The sequence below is a fragment of the Danio rerio genome, chromosome 21 (genome assembly GCF_049306965.1).
Source record: "Danio rerio strain Tuebingen ecotype United States chromosome 21, GRCz12tu, whole genome shotgun sequence".
In the NCBI taxonomy this organism is placed as follows: Eukaryota; Metazoa; Chordata; class Actinopteri; order Cypriniformes; family Danionidae; genus Danio; species Danio rerio.
This window is the reverse complement of record NC_133196.1, coordinates 38,390,754-38,416,919: the sequence shown is the minus strand read 5'-3', so window position 1 is coordinate 38,416,919 and position 26,166 is coordinate 38,390,754. Positions and strand designations below refer to the sequence as shown.

The window sequence follows — 26,166 nt, the reverse complement described above, 5'->3', positions numbered from 1 at the left end:
AGGTTAATGACGTGTTCATGTGAGATAAATATATATATAGCACTCACTCAGTACAGAGGGGGGTGTAACATTTGTGAGAAAAAACAGCTTACCTTTAGCCCTAAATTACTCACACAGATGGATTTTGTATTGCAATGCGGCATTTAGTGAAATGAGAAACACCTTTTGCGTCAAATGCTCTTATCAGGTACATTAGTAAATAGAAATGGAGGAATCGGGCGCAAAATCAATTTAATCATTTTTTTTATCTTGTCTAAAACGCTCCAATAATTTGAATCAGGATGCTTCAGGTTAGAGCTAAAATATAAAGCTGTCATCAGAAAAACACAAGGGATAGAGAACTTTGGATAGATAGACATGGATAATAGAAAGATAAATAGACAGACAAACACGGCAGGATTATAGAAAGACAAAAAAGGAAGGAAAGAAGGAGGGAAAAACAGAAAGAAAGAGAAAGGGGAGGAAGGACAGACAGATAAAAAAGAAAGAAAGAAAGAAAGAAAGAAAGAAAGAAAGAAAGAAAGAAAGAAAGAAAGAAAGAAAGAAAGAAAAAACAAAAAGATAGAAAAAAGAAAGAACAAAAACAAAGACAAAGAACAAAATAAGAACAAACGAAAGAAAAGGAAAAGAACAAACGAAAGAAAAAAAGAACACACAGAAGATAATGAAAGAAAAAGACAAACAACAAAAAGAAAAATAATAAACAAGACAAAATAATAAAAAGAAAGAACAAAAGATAAAGAATGAAAGAAAGACACAAAGAACAAAAAGAGCAAAAGAAAATTAAAGAACGAAGAAAAAAGAGACAAAGAACAAAAGAAAAGGAAAAAACAAAAGATAAAGAAAGTATAAAAAATAGAACAAAAATAAATAGAAAGAACAAAAAAGAAAAAGAAGGAAAAAAGAAAGAACAAAAAAGAACAAAAGATAAAAAACAAAGAACAAAAGGAAAAACAAAAAGAAAGACAACAAAAGAAAGAAAGAAAGAAAGAAAGAAGGAAAGAAAGAAAGAAAGAAAGAAAGAAAGAAAGAAAGAACAGATATTAGATATATAAATAGACAGACACACAAGAAGAGATAAAGATAATAGACAGAACGAAAAAGAAGGAAGGAAGGAAGGAAGGAAGGAAGGAAGGAAAAACAGACAGTACAAGATAAAAGAGAATGAGGGGTAGAAGGAAGGATAGATAGACAGATAGACTTAAAGATATGTTTTCCTCAAATGACAACTGAGATTGGACATGATTGACCTTAATGTAGCTGAAGAAAATAAAACACTATCACAATCATTTAGCTGAAAATATCAGTTTCATACCTGCTCCACTTTTCCATTTCTGCAAGTGAGGATGCGGCCGATGTTCTTGAACTCTGCGTAGCGGCTCACATTAGATTTAATGAGCAGATCCACCAGTGCACCACGTGAATACATCAGCTTTGAAGAGGGTCAAAGAGAACACTATCAATTTCATTTTATTGCTGTCTAACTTCATTTAAAGCTAGACGTTAGGCTTCAATCACTACCTAACAGTATTTTAGTAAGTCATTGTAATTGTTTGAAGTAGTTATTCACACATGCCGGTGTAAACAGTGGTGATGGGTGACGTTGGGGTGAGTAGTTTTGTGACTGGCGCATGAAAAACTAATGATACCTGACAGACGCAATGTATTTGATTAAATTAATCTTATATCATTTGATGTTAATAAGACATAATATGCTTCCAGTGAGCAGCTACTATGAAAAATAAAGCTTGCCTGGAAATATGAATATGAATGAATATGTTATATGAATTTTTCAACACGATTTTTTGATTTAGTGGCTAATTCGTACAATCTCATTCATACAAATTTAGCACAATTTGCTAATGATGGTTGGGTTTAGGGGTGGGGTTGGGTGCCACGCCTCCTTTTTAGTATTTTTTCGAGATTTGAACAGATTTGTGTGTTGAGCATCAATTAAGACAACATTAACACCCATTAGCTTTAATTGTGGGGATTATTTTGAGTTTTTGTCAGCTAATTTATCTTCCGGGTTTAAAATCCTTATTGGGGTGGGATCAAAATCGGTGATGTAGCGATAACTGCCTGTCAAGTGACGCGTAGGTTTCTAGTTATTATTTTCTGAAAAAATTCGGAGGTAGACTTGAACTGAAAAACTGAACTCGTACGAAGTAGCCATTAAACTGATCTCTAATGATCGATTTTGTCCATCCATCCATCCATCCATCCATCCATCCATATCTCTGCCTGTCTGTTTGTCAATAAATAAATCTATACATCTATCAAGCTATCCATACATCTGTGTGTTGATCCATCCATCTATCCATCAATCCATCCACCCATCCATACATCCATCTATCTATTGATCTATCTGTTTAACAATCAACCTATACATCTGTCTAGCTATCATCCATCTGTAAGTTTGTCAATCTATCTTTCTATCCACATCTAGGATGTGCTCAAAGTTTGTTGAATCTGTCCATGTTCAACTTATCAATCAGTTAATCAATTTGTCAATCAATCAATCAATCAATCAATCAATCAATCAATCTAATGATCGATTGAAAACATAAAATATATACGTTTCCTCGTGAGATCAGGCTGGAATTTTCAGAACCTTATCTATTTTTTACAATAAAAAAATGAACAAAGAAATTTAAACATATCATAAAGAAAAGCTGAATTGAAGAAGAGTTTAATTGAATACGCATTTATTTTTACCAAATTATTCCAATGATTTCTAACAATTTGTTCAGCGACTAATTTGTTCCCAAACCCCTCCTTACCGTGATCCTAATCTGCGCTGATTAGTCATATATATATATATATATATATATATATATTTTTTTTTTTTTAAATATATATATATATATATATATATATATATATATATATATATATATATATATATATATATATATATATATATATATATATATATACAACAGTTCTGTCTGGTTCTCAAATGTGATTGGCTGATAGTCGTGCGATATTCTGCAATATCAGAACTCCTACAGCCACTTTACTCATTGTGTATTACTACACCCACATACAGCCAGCAAAAAGCAGACACTACAGATCTAAAGTTTAAAAGATGCACGCTCAACTGTTTAACTGTCAGCTTATGCTTTGAATCTGGAAGAAAGTAGTTCCTCATAAAAAAGGGTTTTTGAGACTCTTCATGCTTGATTTTGTTTTTATATACACAACTATGCCGTCAAACTGTTGTATAAACACAATATCACACTCGTAGCAGTGCGATTTGGCTGTATATTGTCCTAAAATTTTAGGGAACTACTGCCACAAAATCAGCCATTTTAATGCAAAAAAATAAATAAAATAACAAAAAAATGGTAAAAAACTAGGAGGTCTGAAAGTTTGATACATCAGGAAAAAAGTAAAATTAGCCCTTTTCAAAGCCTCTGATTATATCACACATACATGGCTGATTTTGCATGTTATTTAGGTAGCTAAAGCTAGTTTTAATATATTTTTAGCAACCCCACTAAAATGTTAAGCCCTCCTTTAGCACCCCATATAAAAAAATCCTGTGGCTTTCGCTGGGTGTAAATGTGAAAACAATGTCAGAGTAGTTCTACAGAGCCATATTTTGTTTTGGCTGACTAAAAATGCTTTACTAATATTTATTACTCTGATTATCATTTAAAACCCAACACAAACCTTTGAGACCAGGTCAATGTTGAACCGGCGTCCCTCTTTCAACAGCTTTTGATATGTTATCTTCTTCTGCAGCTCTGCAGGTGGATCTGCTGGGCTTCTGTTGGGCTGTTTCTCCTCCACTGACTGGCTGTGTTCAGAAATATCCGATGCATGTAGCTGCTCTTTTGGCGCAGAATCTTCATTCTCTTCATTCTGCACTTTAACATTTGATTCTGTAACATCATCACTTGTAACCGTGTCTTGAGTTTCTGTAGAGTCACTGTTGGTCTCTTCTGATACAGTTTCAGCATTCGGACATGTTAACAGGTCTTTAGTTTCCTCTTCTTGCTCCTCTTCCTCACTATTAAGGACACAACAATTAGCTACACCATCTAAAAGACTAATAAAATGATGATAGGACTTTTTAACATTGATTATACATTAAGATAACAAATGCATGTTCTTCGTGGAGTACATAATGGAAGTCATTTGAAATTGTCTACTACACTATACAATGCGATCCAAAAGTTTGATTTTTGCTTTCTTTCAGGCCATAATAAATCTAAAAATAGAACTGCAGGCAAATTTAAACATTTTACATTCATTTTCCTAGAACTGGAATGATATAAAAGTTTAAATATTAAAGTAAACTACATACATTATGAATGTAAAGTATGCAAAATCCTTAAATGTGATGGAGAACATTTGATTCTGTAAATAAATGCTGTTTATCCTATTGTTAAACCTTTCAAAGCAATAAGAGAAATGACATTTTTCCACCATTTTGTGCTTTATCTCAAGATACTAACCAGAAATCAGATTCCACATGACATAAAGCAAAGTTTTATGTCGTTATCATATTGTTGTGTTTAAAGAGTGAATGGAAAATTCAGTGAAATATCACAATAACAGAACTGACAAATAATTAATCTTCTTTTAGGACAGAGACGCCCAAACTATAGGGTCCATAGGATAAATTTGGCCCATGGATCTTTGATTTGACCCATCATCCCATTTAAAAAGAGGAGAATGATGGGGATGCGGTTGAAGAAAATGCCTTTTCTTTTTTAATAAAATCTTCATTATTATTATTATTTTTATTATAATTATTATTGCTTTATTGAGTACAAAAAGCAAACTAAAATTTAATGTTGTAAATGAATACGATTTTTAAAATGTAAATACTGCCACCCAACAGGCTGACAGCTGTATTCAGCATTGAACTCCATTGTGTTATAAAGGGGGTTTTTAAGTTCATTATAAAACGTTAAAAATTGTATTGCATTAGTTAATAGCATTTGATAGCAAGTAATGGTTAGTAACAACATTTATATATTAGGAAATAAATTATGAAATTACAGAGGCAAATTAATTGCAAAGCTGTTTGGTATATTTAACAAATCTAAAGTTTAGTTTTTGGCCCTTCATATAAAAAAATCTGGCCACCTCTGTAATATGATATCTTAAATACTTTGCATAAATCATTGAGAGAATAATAATGGCATGCCCCAATGCAAGACGTAAGATTGAGGAGGTGGGGACGGTCTAAAATAGGTATAGGGGGAGTCAACAAAAATATCAATTTTTAAGATAATTTGATATAGCGTGTAATTCAAAACGATTTCATAAAAAAAAAAAAATCTTAAAAAAACATTTTAGAATAACATACACTAAAAAATTATGGGTTCTACACGATCCTTTCATCTCATTCAAATCAAGCGGCAACCTCTCACTCCCCCTCGTGAAGCTAATACGGAAGCAACTGAAACGGCGAATTTATCAAAATTCTGGTAGTCCTTGCTCCCTAATAGAGCAAATATCTATTGACCCTGCAGTTAAAATGGCCAACTTTACAACAGAAAAAAAAGGTTTTTACAGCCTGGTGCAAAGAACGCTTTTGGTTCATATAGCTAATATTACCCTTCATGACAACTGTGAGTGAGGTGAATTTTTTTTTTATAACTCATACGTTTCGTTTATACCACTTATACCACTTTACCATGAGTGACAGCTAGGTCTCGCTGGTCGCCGTCACTTCAAGTCAGCTGATTCTGGCTGATTTGCCGCTGAACTCGGCATATACTGTACATCTTATTTTTGTTATGTTTTATTTGCCTTTACACCGTCAATTGCCTTTTGGAATTATTTCTTACAATTATCAGATGATATGGCATGCTGTATGCACTTAATTGTGCTCACAAACCATTTAAGTTTCATCCATTTTCCAGGTGATTGAAATTTATCATTTATATTTTTCTTTAGACCTGTGCTGCAATCCAGAATCTGAAAGATTGATTAGCTGTAGGCTATAGAACAATCATCTAATACGTTGTCATACAGGGTTACTGTAAGTCTGGATTTCATAAAAAGCCTTGCATTTACTAACACATACTATATTTTAAGTGTTTGGAGTTAATTTGCATTTTTCTCCTGTAGAAACAAGTCATATGAACACGGTTTAGTGGCTCAATTCATTACAACAGTGTTTTTAAAAAAACTAAACACTTTAATTGATATATTATACAACCAAGCAAATGTGGTCAGAACTCAAACGAATCGAAGGTAATGAAGTATTAAATATTTCTCCCAAGGAAAAGCCTGTCTAAGCAAAATGCTAACATGCGTATGTAGCTCCACGCATGCTCCACCCTTATTTGGTTACCCTTGGTTAGAGCGATGACACGTGAACAAAATAGAGCCGGTTAGCCACGCCCACTCACAGCTTCATTTGCGCCCTTTAGAAACCTATGGGTGATGTCACGGATCCTACGTCCATACCTTTTACAGTCTATAAACTAAACGCAAATTGATTAGGATAAATAAGTCCTTAAACAACCAAAGAACTGTGTTGTTTCAGCTTATTTTAAGTAGTTTAAACAAGCAGCAAAAATATTTTTTTAAGTGTATATATAAATTTAATTGTGAACATTTTTAATGGCTGGAAACGAAGCCAAAAAAAAAAAAACAATCTTTTTATTTCTTTCTAATTTCTGTTTCCATAATGTCTTCCTAAATTTTTGTTGTACTAGCCATTATTGTGGGCTATACTAGCCCTTATTTTTATTCCTTATTCGTCAGTAGCTTTGGATAAATGTGTCTGCTAAATGAATAAATATTAAATGTAAATTGGATCATTTTTGTAATCACATATTGTTTTTATGGTATAATACATTATACATATTGTTATCAGGTCCAAATTTTGGAATGTTTAGATAACTTCTGTCCAGAAAGCAGTCATAACCAAAGCAGATTTAATTTACAAATCAGACCAAGCTAATCTAAACATTGTTTTAACAAAGCAATCACACGAGAGTTCATTTTAACTGAACTAAACCCACCAAAGACAGACAAAACATACAGAACCTGCTATTATAAATTTGCAAAGGACCTGTTTTTGACTTGTGCAAACTGTAAGCAAAACAAAATTAATCCTAACCTGGCATAACAGAAAACTTCTAAGTTGGAAATAGAAGAATCGACAGAGTTAAGAGGCACCGCTTCTTCCCCATCTTCAATCAAGCTCCTCCATTCTTGCTCCGACTCTGTGATCTGAAGCTCCTGCTGATTCTGAACACACAATAGTAAACAAAACCACACATTAGCAACAACAAAAAATAATAATAACAAATAATAATACACATGGTTTAAAAAAAATGAAAGAATTTTAAAATTATATTATTAAGTTATATTGGTGCAATGCTCATAATCTAGAAACATATAATATAAAAACCTTATATTCCTCAATCCACGACAGCAGGCCATTAAAAGTGAAGCTTGCCCAGTTTCCAGCGTAATAGTTCCTCCTTTAAATAAAAATGAATAATTAATTCACTAAACATCACTAAAGTCTTTGTGTGCATCGGTTTCCACAGATATCATTTCATAGTCATTGGGAATCTTTACTTGAAAATACAAAACAAAAATACATCAAATAATACAGTATATAACCCCTTACCTGAAATATATTCAATATTTCATGTCATTTTCACTTTTTGAACATGGACATGAAAATGACATTTAAATGATTGCCAATATTCAACGTTTTGGTACACTAACACTTGGTCTTATTTTAAAGAAAACACTGTAGCTGAAGTGAAAAAGTTTGAAAAGTTATCTGCCTTTATATTTATGAAAATAATTAAACAACAAATGTATATTTTATTTTATTACATAACACATTTATTTACAAAAGCCTGTTTTAGCCTATTATTGACAGAACATCAAAGATAAATATTTGAACAAACTACATTCCAAATTTAAAGATATCTAAAAAAATAAGCAGTCTGTTTAAGTATCAGACATGACCACCATGACTCAGAGTTTCCATTGGTGACTGTACAAGACCCCATATTTTTGTTTATGTTTCAAGGAATATGTATGATACTTTTGCCAATATTTGTAAATCAGACATAAAACTCAAAAGTGTTATGGAAAGTTTGGGGATATTTGATTTGAGTTTAGCTTCTAAAACTGTTTTTTACAAGTGGATTGCTGTAGCAAAGTAGTGCTTTACGACTCTGATCATACCTGTCAACCCTCCCATTTTTTCCAGCATTCTCCCCTGTTTAACAGTTCTATCACGCTATAATCCCGTAAAGGTATCTTGCCGTTTTTCTCCCGTATTTTCAATCTTTCTATGCAGGGTGGCAATAAAGAGCAACCCATACCACCATATCACCAGGGGACACCCCTTGCTGTTAAATGTAAGTCTGTTCTTTGCTTCCGTTTTATTTAGGCATGAAAACACTTTGAAATAAATATAAAAACAGATGGATTCCCTTCCTTTCCATTACAGGTGCCTTTCACCTCCTATGCAATCCTTAAAACAGTCATATAATGGACGCACTCTATCGTGATAAACAGATGCACTTTCCTAAATGGATTTTGTACATGCGATTTTAAGCAGAGCGAAAGTCTAGGTTTTGGGTGTGTTTGAACGTCTTGAACACACATATACACAAAATTAATAATAATAATAATAATATTGAAAGATGTCGATTTTGGTGGGTTTTCTTTCAAACATAAATAATTTTGTCTTAAAAGGGTATGAAAAGTTAGGTAAGCAGTTGAATGCTTTCATTATAATGTTAGATGTGTGCATTTTTAAAGTAACACCTCTGTTATTAATGTTAATGTAATCAAACGAAAAATCTAAACGAGAGATTCATTTGTTGCTCTTTAATCAGAATGTTTAAATTACACAGTGAAGAAAAAGATGAACGAGATTTGATACCTTGATTCTATTGATTTATTTAGCTTTTAATTGTAATTGCTTAAACTGTTTGCTAATTTATTTGCAGCTTTTTCTAATGTAAACGGTTAATTCAATCCATCGTAAATAATAATAATAATAAAACATATTAATGACGGTTTATTTACAATGAAACAGCTCCAGATGAACATATATAGTATTTAATATAATATTTATTTGTTTTCTTTTTTTTTTACAGGGGGGTATACCTTATTTTCAAATCCCAATGTTGATAGGCATGACTCTGATCCTTGTTTCAAATTAACAAATAACTGTTGCTAAGTAATGTATCTCAAAAACCAGACTTTTTTAGCTTTCAAATAGGGCTGCACGATACTGGAAAACGACATGGCAATATTGTTTTTCTGCGATTTATATTGTGATATAAACATAATTTCACAAGATAACTTCAGTTACTCTGTTTGGGTAACATCGTTTTACTTTTTCTGGGATACTGTAGGCAAGTGTCGAAAATATAGATAATTAATCAAAAATACATAAAATTGACCAATTAAAGAATGAATGAAAACAATGATAAAAATAAAATAAATCATTTAAAAGTAATTTCATATGTACAATAACACCATGTACTCTTCATTGTATAAATATACACAATCTTTCTTAGTAAAAGTGGCCAACATTATCATTTCTTGTGCCCAAATTGATTAAATTCACTTGAAATCTTAGTCACCGGCCTTGAAAACCCATCAAATAAAAAATATTTCACACTATTATAAAAGGGTTAAACTTTGCAATGAAATTATGCGCTCTGAACTGTAGTTCCTGGCTAATTATAATTCCAACTTGACATATCCTTGTGATGTGACTACTGCAGAATCACACATTGCAATATTGATGATAAAATCATATATTGTGCAGCCCTACTTTCAAATGATATATAGTTTGTCGTGATTCCTTTATGTTCAGCCTAATATTATGGTTTAAATATATAAATGGTCCCTGAGGTTGTAGGGTGACAGTGAATGTGTGTTTATCTATTACTCTAGTAACAAAAAAAACTAAATACAGTGGTAAAACATGCATTCAGAAGTCTTAGACCTTTCCAACGACATAGTTTGTCATGATTCGATAAGGATTGCAAAAAAGAGATTTAAAATTAACCATGGTGGCAGGTGGCAGGACAGTGACAGGGGTTAATGTGTTAAACCAAATGTTCCAGTTTAATTGGATCTTGAGTAGTACCTGTCCAGATGCAAAACACTTTGTCCAACTCTGGAGCAGGCCGCAGCAATGACAGACTCAGTGAGGCCTGGGAAATGAACACACAGACAAAAAGCATCGTCAATGATCACCATCCTCCTGCCTGACCCCCTTCTGAATTGAATGTTTCACTCAATTTGCGAAATGCGTTCTGTTTCAGGCACGCATGAATGAAACGGCAAATCGGTCTGACTGCTTTTACAATTACACTGATGCAAACGTAAAAGCATTAAAGCTCACTTGAGGCTTATTCAGAGTAACTGCTGCGGATACGTCCAGTTACAAACAGCAACTCAGCATACGGACGACATGGCTAACAATATTGTAAATTTATTTCATCTTTCATCCCTTATTTCTAATACATTAAATCTAAAATCGACTTATTTCAGCATTTACACAATAGCGGGTTTGCATTGTCAATTCACTTCAAGTCACTTTAAAAAACCTTAAAGAATCTACAAACATACCTGTAAGAACTGCCAACACATAAAATGTGCAATTACAAATGAATATAATCATTTTAAAAAGCTTTTTCAATATTATAAAATGCTATTCCTAATTAAATAAATATTTTACAAACATTTTATTAAAAAAAAACTATAATTTTGCTTTGACAAAACAATTAAATTAGTTAAATTGACATTAACCTTAAATAATATTAAAAGCAAAACACACTAATGCACACTAGGCATGGGTCTATAACCAGTTTCAAGGTTTACCGTGGTGTGAAAAAGTCAAGGTTTTAAAACCACAGAAGTTTTCTGTTATACCGTTCGTACAGGTATGTAAGGTTTCTTATGTGTTATAAAGAAATCTGTGCTTTTGAAACTAATGAAGATAGCAGAGGTCAATGATTTGTTTTAATTATTTAGCCTGACATCTTTACTGTTCCAAAATATTATAAATGTTTGCTAAAATTATATAGATATTGTGTTAAAATTGGGCATTTTTTATTTTTTTTACCCAGACATTTAAAAAATGATATTGTAAAAGTGTTTTTTTTTTTTTATCCAAGGTTTTCATACTGTCAGAAACTTATACCGGCCCATGCTTAATACACACTATACACTATATTGACTTCTGAATTGTCATATGTCACATGTACAGAATGTTACAAAATAAAAAGCATATGTATCCCCTAGAGAGGAAGAAAAAAAATGAAATCGATGAATCGCAATTCTTTCTCTCAACGATTCTAGATTGTTTCTTAAAATTTCTGAATCGATTTTGTATATTCAAATTATTAAAATTGTAAAGATGTAAATGTACACCAGCAAAAAATAGAAAAAAGATAAGTTAAGAATAAGAACTGGAATCAGAATCATATCAGATTGTGAAGTCCCTAAAGATTCATGAACCAAATAAGAATTTACATATTATTTTAAAATAATAATAATATTAAAAGTAAAACACAATATAATGTTGGGTATCACCATGAAACTAAAGAATAATTTACATATAATATAAAAACATATACAACAATAAAAGCAAAGCAAAACATACACACTATAATTAATTGACTTCTAAATTACTTTATTAATTTCTCATGCCCCAATATGTACAGAACATTCAAATACAAAACAAAAATCTTGGGGATCACCATGAAACCAAATAAGAATTTACATAATATTTTAAAAGACTAATATTAATAATAATAATAATAATAATAATAACAACAACAACAACAACAATAGTTTTCCCAGAGATGGGTTGCAGCTAGAAGGGTATCCACAGCGTAAAACATATGCTGGATAAGCTGGCGGTTCATTCTGCTGTGGCACTCCCACAGATAAAGGGACCAAGCCAAAAAGAAAATGAATGAATAAAAAAATATATAATAATAATTTATTGACTTTTAAATAATTTTATTAATTTCTAATGTAGCAATATGTACAGAACATTCAAATATAAAAAAAACAAAAAACAAAAAAAAAACTTGGATATCACCATGAAACCAAATAAGAATTTATGTAATATAAAAAAGGTAAATTAAATTAAATATAAATAATAATCAAAGTAAAAAATACATAATTCATTGACTTTTAGATTTATAGACCAAAAGAGCTAAAACTGTCATGAAGTGACCTCCAGAGTCCAGACCTCATTGTAATACTATAGAGGCAGTATGGGATTGCCTGGACAGTATGGGATTGCCTGGATATCACGGTAGATCCGTGATCCGTGACTTTACCCGCGGATTAATAACTTATCTTGAACTTGTTAATACAACATAATACAATTTATAACAATTGCAGAGAGATCGCCTTCCACGTCATTTAAATAACATCCATGAAAGCATTTTGGCTTACCAGCAAAATATAATGATGACGGAAAAAGTTGTGGTGGGACCAAAATACTTTCTTAGGTTAATATTTAAAGGTGTTTTCTGTAAGTGTTTGTTTAGCCTCCATTAATGCATTCAGAGAAAAGCTGCACAATAAAACATAAAAAAATCGTAATCTTAATTCAAACCCACGCTACATAAATGATAATGATTTGCATATGTTTATTTATCACTCGAAGCGCTGCATTCAAATCTGCGTTAGATAGAGAGAGATTCAGTTTATACACTTTTTCAGTTCGTTACAAACAATTAAATAACACAGAAGAACAGGGAGAACAGTTTATAGTTCAGATATAAACAATGATGTTTATGGTAAAGATTAAAATCAGTTTAATGGAACTTGACGCTGGTGAATGTTGTAGCAATTACATTATTTAGCCCATACACTAAAAAAATCAACTAGGCATGTATTGGATTTACAAAATAAAAATTTGTCAGATTGAAAAGAACAAATCAAGTTTAAGTATGTTAAATGATTAGTTCATGTTATTTGAAACTGAATCAAGAAATAATCAAATGAATTTGATTTGATCAGAACATGTTGATTCAATGAGACTGAGACGCTTCAAATCGACAACTCTCACTCTGGAGAGCCACTTCGCGCATATCAGTAGGTGGCGGTAGTGCGTTTGGATGTCACCATACGAAAACAACAAGAAGTATTACCGCGTGTTTTCGGCACAGTTTGGGAATTGGTTTTCCCAAGAGCTAGAATGTTATGCATGTTATGTTGTTGGCTATATGTTTCCTATACATTTTATACTTTTACATTTTGAATAGGAGTACCAAAGTGAAGAAAGCTGTTTAAACTCAATTGGTAAAAAATGATGTTAACGTCCTACAGGTATTGCTTGGGGATCAGTTTTCTTAAGAGCCACGGTTATTTTGTTGGCTAAATATTTCTTATACATTTTATATTACATATTAAAATTTTGGATATTATATAACATTTTGTATCAGAATATAAAAGAAGAAATTTGTTTAAATGTGATTGGTGCCTGCTAAAAGCTATAATAAAAGAAATCATCATACACCCAGCGCAGTGTGGCGCAAGACGCGGCACAATAGTCTTTTGGTAGTTTCAGCTTGGCGCAAGAGTCGTTTTGAGGCGTTGCACTATGCTGTTTAAATAGCAAATGCATTAGCGCTCATTTGTGCGCCCATAGGCGTTCTGGTCTAAAAAGGAAAGTGTTCTGAGGCGGACCGCTGGTGCGTTGCTATTTTGAGAAACTAAAATAGATTTTTCATTAGACCAAAACTAACCCGGTCTAAACTCTGGCGCAGAGTTGCGCCTCGCTTACGCACTGCTTAATATGCACAAGAGAGCAATAGGCAAATATCTTTACATATGAAAAAATTTAAATATTAAGGATATATATAGGATATAAAAAAGATAGATATAGAATATAAATATAAAGGATTAAAATATTACAAAACATATTATTTTCTAGCCTACATAAATATGAAAAATCACTGCTTTTATGTCTTCTTCATCTCGGGAGGCTTTTTCAGTTCATTCATAACAATTTGCTTTTGTATAATGTTATTTTTATTAGCAGTATTATTTAATATATCCTTATTTATATTTGTTTTAGTAAAAACAAGCTTAGATTTGCCCACCTGTCAGGTTTTAGACCATATGGGGCATAGCAGGTGTATTTGGAAATAACTCAGTATTTTGACCACACTTCGTTATTATTGTTCATTTATTCGTTTGCTAGAAATTAGAACTGAATTTAGAAATAGTTTTGAAACAAATATTTGCACTTAACAAATGAAATTAATTATTTATAGGCTAATTGATGTCTGTGCGTAAAGGTTTCCCTATCCAAGAGCAAAAGTGAAAGTGATCCATTATCTCACATTCTCACGCAGTAGATGCTCTGTTTAACAGTTTTCTGTTAAAAAAACTGTTAACTGTTAACTGTTTGCTTATGAAATGCTAATTTTTTCCACTTAGACTTACTTTGCGTCCTGTAAATAGCGAATGCACTTTTGGCGCGACACAGCTGGGTCTTAAAGGGGATGGGAGATGAGACTCTAATTGGTTTATTCTCAAAATACACCTATAACTCATTAAGAAAATAAACTCAACCCTTTTAGCCCATGCGCCTTGGCGCAAAGTGGATTTCCCGTACTTAAATTAGCAAAAATGCGTTCTGACACGCCCTGAAAGCGTTTGCGCCCTGCGTTTTGCGCTGTGCGCATGGACCGTCAAAATAGAGCCCTATGTCACTGAATAGGTTTTTAAAAATGATCCACCGATAATGAAACATGAAGTTTTGTGTATAAATTGTTGAATCATTAATTTAAATTAAAAATTGTTAGACTTCTATATTTAGCATTATCAGCAACCGTAGCAATTTTTCTTATTGAATACTTTTCTTTTTTCAGCTGGTACTTTCTTGATTTTTATTTTTATTAAAATGACAGGTTCTAAGTTCTGTTTGTTAAAGTTTTTGCAGTAATATTTTGTATAAATGGAAAGCAAATGACATTTCTCTCCTCCCTTTTTTGCTGATTCGAAAAATGGTCTGATCTGTTTTTTAAAAACCATAGTGTGATCCGAACAGTAAGATTTGTGATCCATTACACCACTAATACACACAAATATATGATGTCAAAAACTTTTATTTTGCATGTGATTCATCTTTGCCCTGTCCTAATTCTGACCAAATAATATGAAGGGCTTTTATTTATTTATTACAGAAACATGCAATAGTGAATCAGCAATATGAATATACGAGTGTGCGTCGTGAAAGTCAACAGGGTGAATTTCAATGTCAAGCCGTTAAATTCGGACGAGGGGTTTTCGGTCACTCTGCAGGAGAGCATGTGGGTGTCTTGTATCCCAGGATTCTCCATCAGTGAAATGGCCAGTGCTGGGGAAGATACGACGGGCCTGCTCGGAATAAATCACTTTTCCATTGTGTGTGTGAGATGGGGCTGTGCAAGGCCAGATGAAGAAGAAGAAAGATGGAGGGACAGGGACGCTTCAGCGGCTTAATGGAGTTGTTTTCGGCCCCGCTGCTGCTCAATCTTGCTCTCAGGGACCCCACGCGTTCCGTCTGCCTTTTTAGTGCGGCTTTGAGAAGTATGTAAACTTGAGCTTAAACCGTGTGTGTTCAAGTAAACGTACCAGTTGAACCCATAATACTTGGAATCTATTGGTAGCTTTTTTATCTACGGACACTTATTTGTTCATGTTTACTTTATGTAAATGACTGGGTGCAGATACTGTCAAGTGTATTAGTGGCCTTTGCAATTACCAGATTCATGTCAAACATAATTTCAATAAATACATGTCACTTGCTTAATTTAGCAAAATTCAACAAATTATATTGTGATTTACATCATTATCATCATCATCAACCTTATTATTATAATTTTAAATATTACATTATTATTATATTATATAAAAATAATACTATTTGGTTTCATGGTGATAACCAGGATTTAGAAGCCAATAAATTATAGTGTGTAGTTTATTTTACTTTTATATTTAAGCTTTAATAACCTTTCAAATGTAAAACTGGTCTCTGCATTAAGATACTGTATAAACACAGGAAAAAGAAAACTATAAAATTACTCATGCTAACAAATGACAGTATTTAGTATTTATCATTCATATATTTAGTATTCATTCATATACCAGAACCAATCATCATCTAATTTGTGTTTATTTTCTGCTTTTTTCCTCTATCCAGGCAAACCCATACTACCTCTAAAGTACATTAAGGTCTGTACACTGTCACTGTACACTGCCACATAATGACAGTTTAAGCTGTTTTGGTCTATAAATATCCTTAATACCTTTGAATATTTATATTCATAACCAATATAATTATCAAAAACTATAGAATACATGTCACTCGTATTGATTTTAATGGTGAAAAGTGTAGTTAATATGGTACATGAAGCCCTGCCTTCTAGTAAAGGAGCCAATTGTTAATCGCTAAATGGCAAATAAAGCCCGCCTTCTAGTACAGAAGCCAATCATTGATCGCTATAGACTGCCAATACTCCGAGGGAGGGGTTTAGACCAGACGCAATCTTCTTCAGATTTTGTGTGATACGAATGTTTAGAAATGAAACTAAAAAAACAGTTGTTGTTTAATTGTATTGGTAATTTCTAATGTGAAATCTAATCAGAAGCTTTGCAAGCAGTTTTGTAGAATTTGATGCTTCCCCATTCAAACAGAATGCCTGAGAGGCATTTCAAAGATGGTCGCTACGTAAAATGACTCGTCTTAAAGGGACTTATATAAATAATTATATAAAGAAATATAAATAATTATACTTAAAATGACAAATCCAATGATGGCCAACAACTTTCAAACAGTACTGTAAATATTTTTTATTTAAATATAAAATAAACATTTTTGGATGCATGTATCTAGATATAGGCTTTATAATAAATATACACAATATACACACAGTAATAAGTTAATTTATAACATAAAACTATTGAGTTGTCCCAAAAAAATAAATCAATAAAAATCTTATTCAATAAAAATTTAACTTAAATTTGTAAAAACAAATAAGTTAGAGTAAGTAGAAAAAGTCTTAATTGCTTTATAATGTCCAAACATAAATTAATTGTGTGGAACTTAGCATTTTTTTTACAGTGCAACACCAATGTTTTACAAAGCAATTTATTATTAACAGATAAAAATTATAATCCTGTTACAATTAAATATGTCGGATTAAAGAGGTAAAATGATTTGTTAATGGCTCACTGCGAGCACTTCAAATGATGCGCAATACATCATTCAAAATGTCACCTAAACTGAAATATAATTACATTTATGGAAAAGCATCCCATTCATTTGCTTGGTCCATTTAAAACAAATGCATCTCAATTATACATCTACGGTCCAGGGCGTCTCAATATATCCTTCCAGATAATACTGAAGATGTTTTTTACAATGCGTAAATAACCTCTCTTGCCACCATCTTTTAATGCCATTTATCCTATCCGGCATTGATTTTTCCACATCATGTTTGCTAAAGACAAACATTACCTGCCATAAAGTTCTGATGCCACATAGACATGCTGGGCGATAAATAATAGATTTGAGCTGGCAGAACTTTGATGACCGGGCAAAGCCCCGAATGCTTTCAGCAGGAATTGTATGAAATCATAAATCACTCTTCATTTTAGAGAACATTCCAAATGGATTCTATCTCTGCACCTTGAAAGTCATTTTTCGGTTATTTATAGTCGAGGCTGAGGGAGCGAGGGAGGGATTGTGTGAGAGAGAAAGAGAGAGAGGGTGAGAGAGAGCAGGTCACTTCTTTTCTCTTACACTCCACCCTTTTATGTCACCCATCTTATCTCTCTCTCTCGCCATACTGTTGTATGTTTTTCTCCACATCAGTGGAGTGTAATTGAAGTGTTCAACCCAAAAAAAACTGTATGACTTTTATTTTTTCTGCATGGAAAACACAAAAGCTGCTTTTCCTTTGAATATAAACTTGAGGATAGCTTGAGTATAAAGTTCCTTGCCTTTACTCCTGATCAATAAAAAACATTTTCACTTCAACTAGTTTAAAGACCGATAAAACAGCAGGATTAATGTGTTGGATGATCATTTATTTCCTTATCAGACTGCTAATGCTAACAATGAAATTAAGCTTTTATCAGCCGACATTGATACTGTTGCCAATACACTTATTTCACTTATTTTACGCCATTTTAAAACACGAAAGCGAGGCTGCAGTCAGAAGAAACCCGGAAGTATAGGATCAGCACTGTAAACATTGCAGCAACATGCTGTGTACTACAAACTTCCAGCTGTTGCCACGATTTCAAAATGCAAATATAGTTTAAACATCACTTTAATATCATTCAGTTTAATTTAAACAATTAAAAGCATATTAGGCATTAAACAACATGACAGTCTCTTGACGCTTAAGTGTCCTCCTAGGCTTCAGTTCATGGCAGTAGGTAAATAGCGTTGGAACACTTCCCTGCTTCAGTCTATGTAACCCGATGAGCAATTACACTATGCAGTCCACTGTAGCACATCCTCGTGTTGTCTGTAATAGTGTTGTCCCGGTACTGAAGTTTTAAAAAACGTCCATTTCCCGCTAACATTAAAGCGCAGCTGAGCGCGTTTATAAACACCGCTGATTTGCCTGATTATTCACCAGTGCTCAACAAAAAATTACTGTGATTGGCCGAGATGGTCATCAGTTTACCGTTCTTCACAGATTGCAAACACAGATAGACGTACATAAGAGTGTTTTAAAGCCGTGAAGATCAGACATTTTATCAGCGGAACGCTCATCTGTGTTTGCACTCGGTAAACATTGGTGAAGTGTGATGAACTGATGACCTTCACGGCCAATCACAGTCATTTCTGTTGAGCACGTGAACACAATGGCAAGTCAGCGCTGTTTAAAGGGCCATGAAACCCCCTCGTTTCAGCAGGGTGTTTTCACACCTCTACTTTGGAAAAAGTCAGAAAAGTGGGCGTGTCCAGCTCTGTTTAGGGGAGAGTGTCGGAGGAAGAAAAGAGGCTTGGTGTGGGAGTGTCTATTTGGGCACGCTGAATTTCAGAGTCAAAACACACAACCACAGCGGACAATGTGACTGTTTACATGGACATCTGTTGTCGAATTATTTGCCAAATTATTAAATGGTGGACTTTAACTGCAGTTTGGCTCTTTCATTCAGGAAATTCATTCATGTCCCTCCCGACAAACGAGATATTTGATTCGAGGATCTGCTCTAAGCGTGTATTTTTCATGCAATGTTTGAAACCGCACGGCGAATGAGAAAAAAAAAACTCAGCATTTCCCGGAAACTTAGATGCACACGGCAGGTAGCGTCAGAAAGCCGCGTGTGTTATTCCGGTCACAAAATCCAACACGAGGTTATAGTTTGGTTGTAACTGTTAGTGCTAACTTGTTTACACTCGGTGCAATAGTTTGTTTGATACGAATAAAATACGAACTGAATAAACAAATAGCACTGCTCGCTCACTTATCAAATCTGTAGAGACAGGACAATCCACAGCAACTAGAGCCGCGTCTTTATTTAGAGGAGACAACAAGCAAATCCGGATCTCAGTGTTTGCAGATGAAAACAGCACTCAGGTAAACAATAATCCTCCTTAGACACGTAAGTTATTGTAGTCGCGCGTCGCGTACACTGTTAATCCACACGTGATCCAGCTGAGCTCTCACAAAGAGAAAATGAAAACGAAACTTAACTGCAGCAAACTATAAAAGCAACACTTCACGCTTGTTTTGCCAACACAACGTGGCGTCTCTGCCGTCTACACTCTGACAGCAATGAATATTAATGAAGTTGCACAATAGAGCGCGCTGATTGGTTTGAACCAAGCCTTACTCATGCATTAATGCATCACACTGTAAGACGTAATAAGACTCACTCTGGCACAGACGCCCAGTCTGCACGCTGGAATACAACGCTATTATGTCATGGCCGTGACGCAGCTTCAAAAATTAGTTTCAAACCGGAAGTACGAATTTGCTTGAAATAACGCAAAAACAACCAATTTACACTTTTTAGTGAAATATAGGTGTCCTAAAAGTGTTTTTATCAGTGTGGGACACATATACGACTGTCAACAGCTCAAAAAATGTGTTTTGGTGTTTCGTGACCCTTTAAGAATGCCATCAACAGTGCCTTTAATGTTAATGGGAAATGGACGTTAATTTTTTATTTTAGTACCGAAATTTTGTATTGTGACAAGTCTAATATAGTGAAAGAATCAGTTAATTTTCTTGAGTTTGACGAATGGCATCTAAAATGTGTGTTTGGGAAAGAAAACATTAGCTAAGTAGTGTCATTTCCCTTAATTTAGCTGAAAATGAGGTCCAATATCGCTTTTTATTTTTACTTTCCATTCAGAACGGACCTTCGGGCCACTCAGAAGGTGGTGAAATTATAAATTTGTGTCACTTTCGCTTCGCTGATAAGATATACAGTCAGGTACACAACATTCCTGTGTGACTTAGGCTTTCGGGTTTCTTTCCACCACAGCCTCGATTTCTCTGTTTAAAATGGCGGCCCCGTGAAATCAGTTTATACATCACGCATCAAAAATTTATTATATCACTATCCACAGGTATCCTGCCAGAAACATACAACATACATTTTGAATTGTATTAAAGTTGCAGTAGGTGCTCTGCCAAAATGCTAAACATTGGCATAATAGCTTTGAAAACACAGTCAACAGTGTTAACAGTGAGCTGACACACTGTTTCTTTACTACCAAGAGGGCATGCACATGTCCGCCATTGATGTCTGCTTTAGTGAAAAGAACCTGCATAGGCTGTGAATAACAGCTAATAAAGTTAGCTGAGCAGGAAGTTTGATTTGCATGCGTGTTTTTTTTTCCGAAAAAAATCTGCAGCTATAAGCGCACTCGGCAGTGAAAGTGAAACCAGCCCGCACATCATTTAAATGATCATATCACGAGTTATGATTATGATAAGCTCCTTGATGTGTTTTTTCTTTCATAGTGAACACAAAGTGTCCATGAAAATAAACGTTTACTTGAAATATACTATAACTACTATTTAATGTTGAAAACAATGCAAGAGGGAATCTGATAATGACCAAGTCTCATTTTAGTAGTAAAAAAAACTGTCTAATAATGTTCTCAATGACAAATGTCAAGCATTTGTTTCAACACTTTATTGTAAATTGACAAACAGGACACATTTATAGTCTGTACAAGTCGCCTGTTCCAAGTCTATTCAAAATTTAGCATTTTTAAAAAATAGTAGACCTACACATAGGCCTAATATTTTTGTTTTACCATACGTTTTAGAAATAACAATAATTATAGCCTACTCATATTAACCTTTATTTTACATCTACAGAATCATCAGAAAATCGTGATCTTCATTTTAAGCGAAAAAATCGTGATTCTCATTTAAGCCAGAATCGTGCAGCTCTACGTTAGGAAAAAATTGACTTGATTATATACTCACCAAAAATATCTAAATTTATTTTGATTAAAAAATTACTATATAACTCTAGTCATGTCACTGACCCATCAATTAAACTCCAATATTTTGCAGTCAAAAAAAGGAAAAAAAGACAAAGAAAAAAATCCAGCTCTAATCCATGATTAGGTTGAATGAAATCTAAACGTCTAACAGATAAACAACATAGATTCAAAGTCCTAACCCCTGTTCCAGTGATCATGGTCAATCTGCAAACGGCCTGTGACTACGATGCCAATTGGAAGTCTTACTAACAATCAATTCTGCCCTAATGCTCAAGGGCCATGAGAAATCAATCAGCCGAAAAGAGCACAGTGATATCTGTGAAGGTGTTCTGTAATCACATGACTGCTAATAGAGGCTATTCAAGCTAAAGGCACATGGGGTACAAGCAAGATGAATAGTTACATTAACCCAGGCTCAAAGAACAGGCCGGTGAAATGGCTGGCTTGTTTTCTTCATTGCTGCTCTATTAGCAGCTGCTGAGAGAACAGCTCTGGTATGAGATGAACTAAACGTGCATCTCAGTCAGGCCTGTCAGCCAATGATTGCCAAGCCTCTAATGATGCTCCTCTGTAGAGTTTTGTACCTTCACATTGTCTGCATCCTTCAGACTCTATAGATTCTATATGTACGATATGTTGCGCTTCAGCGAATATTCATTATAAAATACTGTCAAATACTCAGGATGTGCATGAATATTGAATAGTTGAATATTCGATCAGTAAGAATTATTCGAATAATTAAAAACACTCAATAAATGTCACTTTGCTCACCAAATTATAGAGATGGACCACTGTTTATGATTCTGATTTCAGATTTTTCTTTCTTTATTTAATTTTTAATTTGTTTTATTTTATTTTATTTATTTAAACAGGGACAATGTACAACATGACATGTTGTGCCAGAGTTAGCTATAAAGCTAATTTACATCTGTAGTCCCTGGCCAGGAAGTTGTAACAAATTTAACAATAAAAAAAACAATACATTATACACTTACAATACAATACATCGTCGATAAAATAAAATCAAACCAGTGGTTGCATATTTGATTTTGTTTAAGCCAAGTTTTAAGAACCGTTTTAAAAGTGGTACTCTCTCACTTTGATATGCACTGATATTTTATTCCATCTTTCTGCTGCTCTGACTGAAATAACTAGTTGTCCAAAAGCAGTTCTCCTAAGTTTAACTGAACAATCACCTCTAAACGATAACCTAGTCTGTCTTATATTGTTGCAAGATCATTAAATATTTTATACATTAAACACACATTAGCATAAAATAAGAGACTGTCGAATGTTAGTAATTTATGTTGTGCAATACAATTACAATGATGATATGCTTGGCTTTTTAGCTAAAATCTTTACAGTTCGTTTATAGATAATATACAATGGTTTTAATGTTGTAATGTTCATGTGGGACTAGCTGAGAAATCATTGTATTCATAAAAAGTTTAGCTGCAGCCATAGCTAACTAATGCCCTATGTTTCTTATAAAGCTACAAACCATTAAAAAAATAAAAATAAAAAAAATAAACAAACACTCAAAATATTTTTTTCCTGTTGTTCAAACCACTGATATGCTGTTTGTTTAAACTACTTACTTAAAATGAGCTGAAACAACACAATTCTTTAAATTTTGTGTTTGTTTGTTTGTTGGGAAGAGCAACTTAAATTAGTAAAAAGTAATAAGTTAACTTAATTTCTATATGTTGTCCAAACACAAATTGATAGTGTGGAATCAGTCTGATCTCATTAGAAAACGTAAGTATTTTATGTTTTGTCAGTTTAGTGGCTAAATCAAGTTCAGTAGTACTAAAATGTACCATTTTAAAAAGGAAGTGTGGTACTCAACCCCAATGTTAGTAATTTATGTTGTGCAATACAATTACAATGATGATATGCTTGGCTTTTTAGCTAAAATCTTTACAGTTCGTTTATAGATAATATACAATGGTTTTAATGTTGTAATGTTCATGTGGGACTAGCTGAGAAATCATTGTATTCATAAAAAGTTTAGCTGCAGCCATAGCTAACTAATGCCCTATGTTTCTTATAAAGCTACAAACCATTAAAAAAATAAAAATAAAAAAAATAAACAAACACTCAAAATATTTTTTTCCTGTTGTTCAAACCACTGATATGCTGTTTGTTTAAACTACTTACTTAAAATGAGCTGAAACAACACAATTCTTTAAATTTTGTGTTTGTTTGTTTGTTGGGAAGAGCAACTTAAATTAGTAAAAAGTAATAAGTTAACTTAATTTCTATATGTTGTCCAAACACAAATTGATAGTGTGGAATCAGTCTGATCTCATTAGAAAACGTAAGTATTTTACGTTTTGTCAGTTTAGTGGCTAAATCAAGTTCAGTAGTACTAAAATGTACCATTTTAAAAAGGAAGTGTGGTACTCAACCCCGCCCCTAAACCTAACGGTCATTGGGTGATGAGCAAATCGTACTGAATTGTACAAATTAGTCTGTACAAATTCATACGAATTAGTCACTTCTTCAAAAAGTTACGCATTGCCGTGAGATAGCATTTGTGGAATCCATCATTTTTTACAGTGTATACTGAAAAAAAATAAAATAAAAAAACATTGATGATCAATCAACCTGCCTAAAACAGTTTACTCTCTTTGAGCCAAATAATCTTAATCACTTAAATAGAATTTTCTGTTAATTCTTGTCGTTCGAACTTAAAAAAATAATTTAATAATGCTTATTGTTGATGGAGAGAACTAGCAACAGTTATAGCTCACTGAGTGAAACAACCAACACTGATAAATTTTAATAAATAACGTTAATAAAGCTACCAAAAACTCTATGACTGAGTACGTTTACATGGACACCAATAATCCAATTTTAATGTGATTAAGACAATACTCTGATTAAGAGTCTACCATGTAAACAGCGATTTTTGATTCATTTAATCCGATTAAGCTCATAATTGAACTAAACAGAAATCAAATTAAGATGTGGAGTATGTCAATTTCAGTAGCATTATTGAAGTGCAGTATAGACATGCAAACATTTCAATTAAACTATTACAGAACCATCGTGTAGGTTTTTCACTGCATTTTGCGACAGGATAGTGCTATAACATGTAAAAAGGGATCATGAAAGGAACTTTTAAGCAACTTATGTAAACACCTTAACAGGGCTTGAAATTGCGACAGTTCTAAATCGCATATGCACCCAGAATTGTATCTATGCAGCCTCAAAATATATTTGGGAGCATTTGTGCGAATGCATTAAATTGTTGCTCTGCGACCGGTTTTCAATGCAAAATGTTTACGTCATGTGCAGATTAAGGAGACATTCACGCAGAATGCATGTTTGCACCTAACAACGGGTAACGCAGCACTTGGGAATAGTTTAAAACAGTCATCATGTCAACTTTCTACAGTAAAAAAATCCTGCAATGCTTGCCCCACCTTCAGGCTCTTTTGATTGGTACATTGCTCTTGCTCTAGAACTGAACACGAATGGATTGGCTTATAACAGCTATCAATCATTCAGTCAATACTTTCTGCCTTCAGGTGACAGGGTAACGGGAAGCAACAGCCACGAAAACGTAAAGCGCTGAAGATGAGAGAACGAAAACAACACTGGCAGATTTTGTTTTAGAAACCACCTAAACTTACAAATAATGGCACAACTAATTAGTGATACACTTTTCAAAGAGTGGATAAGACTCCTAAAGCCTGTAAAGTCTATGGGACAGAGTTTGTAGGTAAAGATGTTTACCAATGATTCTACACATTTTAAGCTTGAGAGCTTAATGCGAGCACTTTAATGGTCAAATACATGCACGTGTGTCAGAGCGTGGTGTTTATTGATTATTCGTATTAACCCTCGTTTGTGTAATAAACAAGTTGAGAATCAAAAGACATGTGAAAGAGACATCATATCATAGTCGCACTATTCTTGACAGTGCGCAATATTCCTGCTGCTGCCTGTTTTTATTATTAATCAAACAACAAAAGGAGAAAATCCCTCACTGCTCTTGACTGAAAGACTTTTGTAGCTGAAGCTTTTTTCTTACAGTGAAGATGCTTAAAGCACAGTTTAAACATAACAGATTTAATTACTCATTTCTAATAACCGATTTCTTTTATCTTTGCATTAAATTTTACTAGATATTTTTCAAGATACTAGTATTCAGCTTAAAGTGACATTCAAAGGCTTAATAAGGGTAATTAGGCAAGTCATTGTATAACAGTAGTTTCTTCTGCAGCCAATCAAAAATATACATTGCTCAAAGGGGCTAATAATATTAAGCTCTCTCGAAATATTTAAACTTGCTTTTATTCTAGCTGAAATTAAACAAATCAGACTTTCTCCAGAAGAAAAAAATATTATAGGAAATACTGTGAAAAACTCCTCTGTTAAACATTATTTGAGAAATATTTATATATAAAAAAATGTACAGAAGGGCGAATAATTTTGACTTTAACTGATAATCGTTTTGAATAATCACTTATTACCAAAATAATCGTGATTACGATTTTTCCCATAATCGAGCAGCCCCAGTTAAACAGCACCAAAAATATGCATGTAGTGACATTGGAAACTGGTTTATAGTATTTGATTGGCTCTCTCTTGGCGCAATGAACTCTGGAACTGCTTTGATAAAAATGATAAGCAAATTTTGTCAAGTGAATTATCAAAGTCAACGCCATTACTGAACAGCTGAATGAAGA

The 26,166-nt window shown here is 33.2% G+C and overlaps 1 protein-coding gene across 2 annotated transcripts in view; it reads right to left on the bottom strand.

Annotated features, from left to right (window-relative positions):
* chm (CHM Rab escort protein) overlaps positions 1 to 26,166 on the bottom strand; it is a 120,619-nt gene that overhangs the window by 85,922 nt on the left and 8,531 nt on the right. For both annotated transcript variants that reach the window (XM_073934404.1, NM_203461.1), the window contains 5 exon segments: positions 10,112 to 10,178; positions 7,388 to 7,460; positions 7,094 to 7,224; positions 3,679 to 4,018; positions 1,316 to 1,432 (listed from right to left, as the gene is read on the bottom strand). In XM_073934404.1, the coding sequence (XP_073790505.1) occupies positions 1,316 to 1,432; positions 3,679 to 4,018; positions 7,094 to 7,224; positions 7,388 to 7,460; positions 10,112 to 10,178 (728 nt within the window).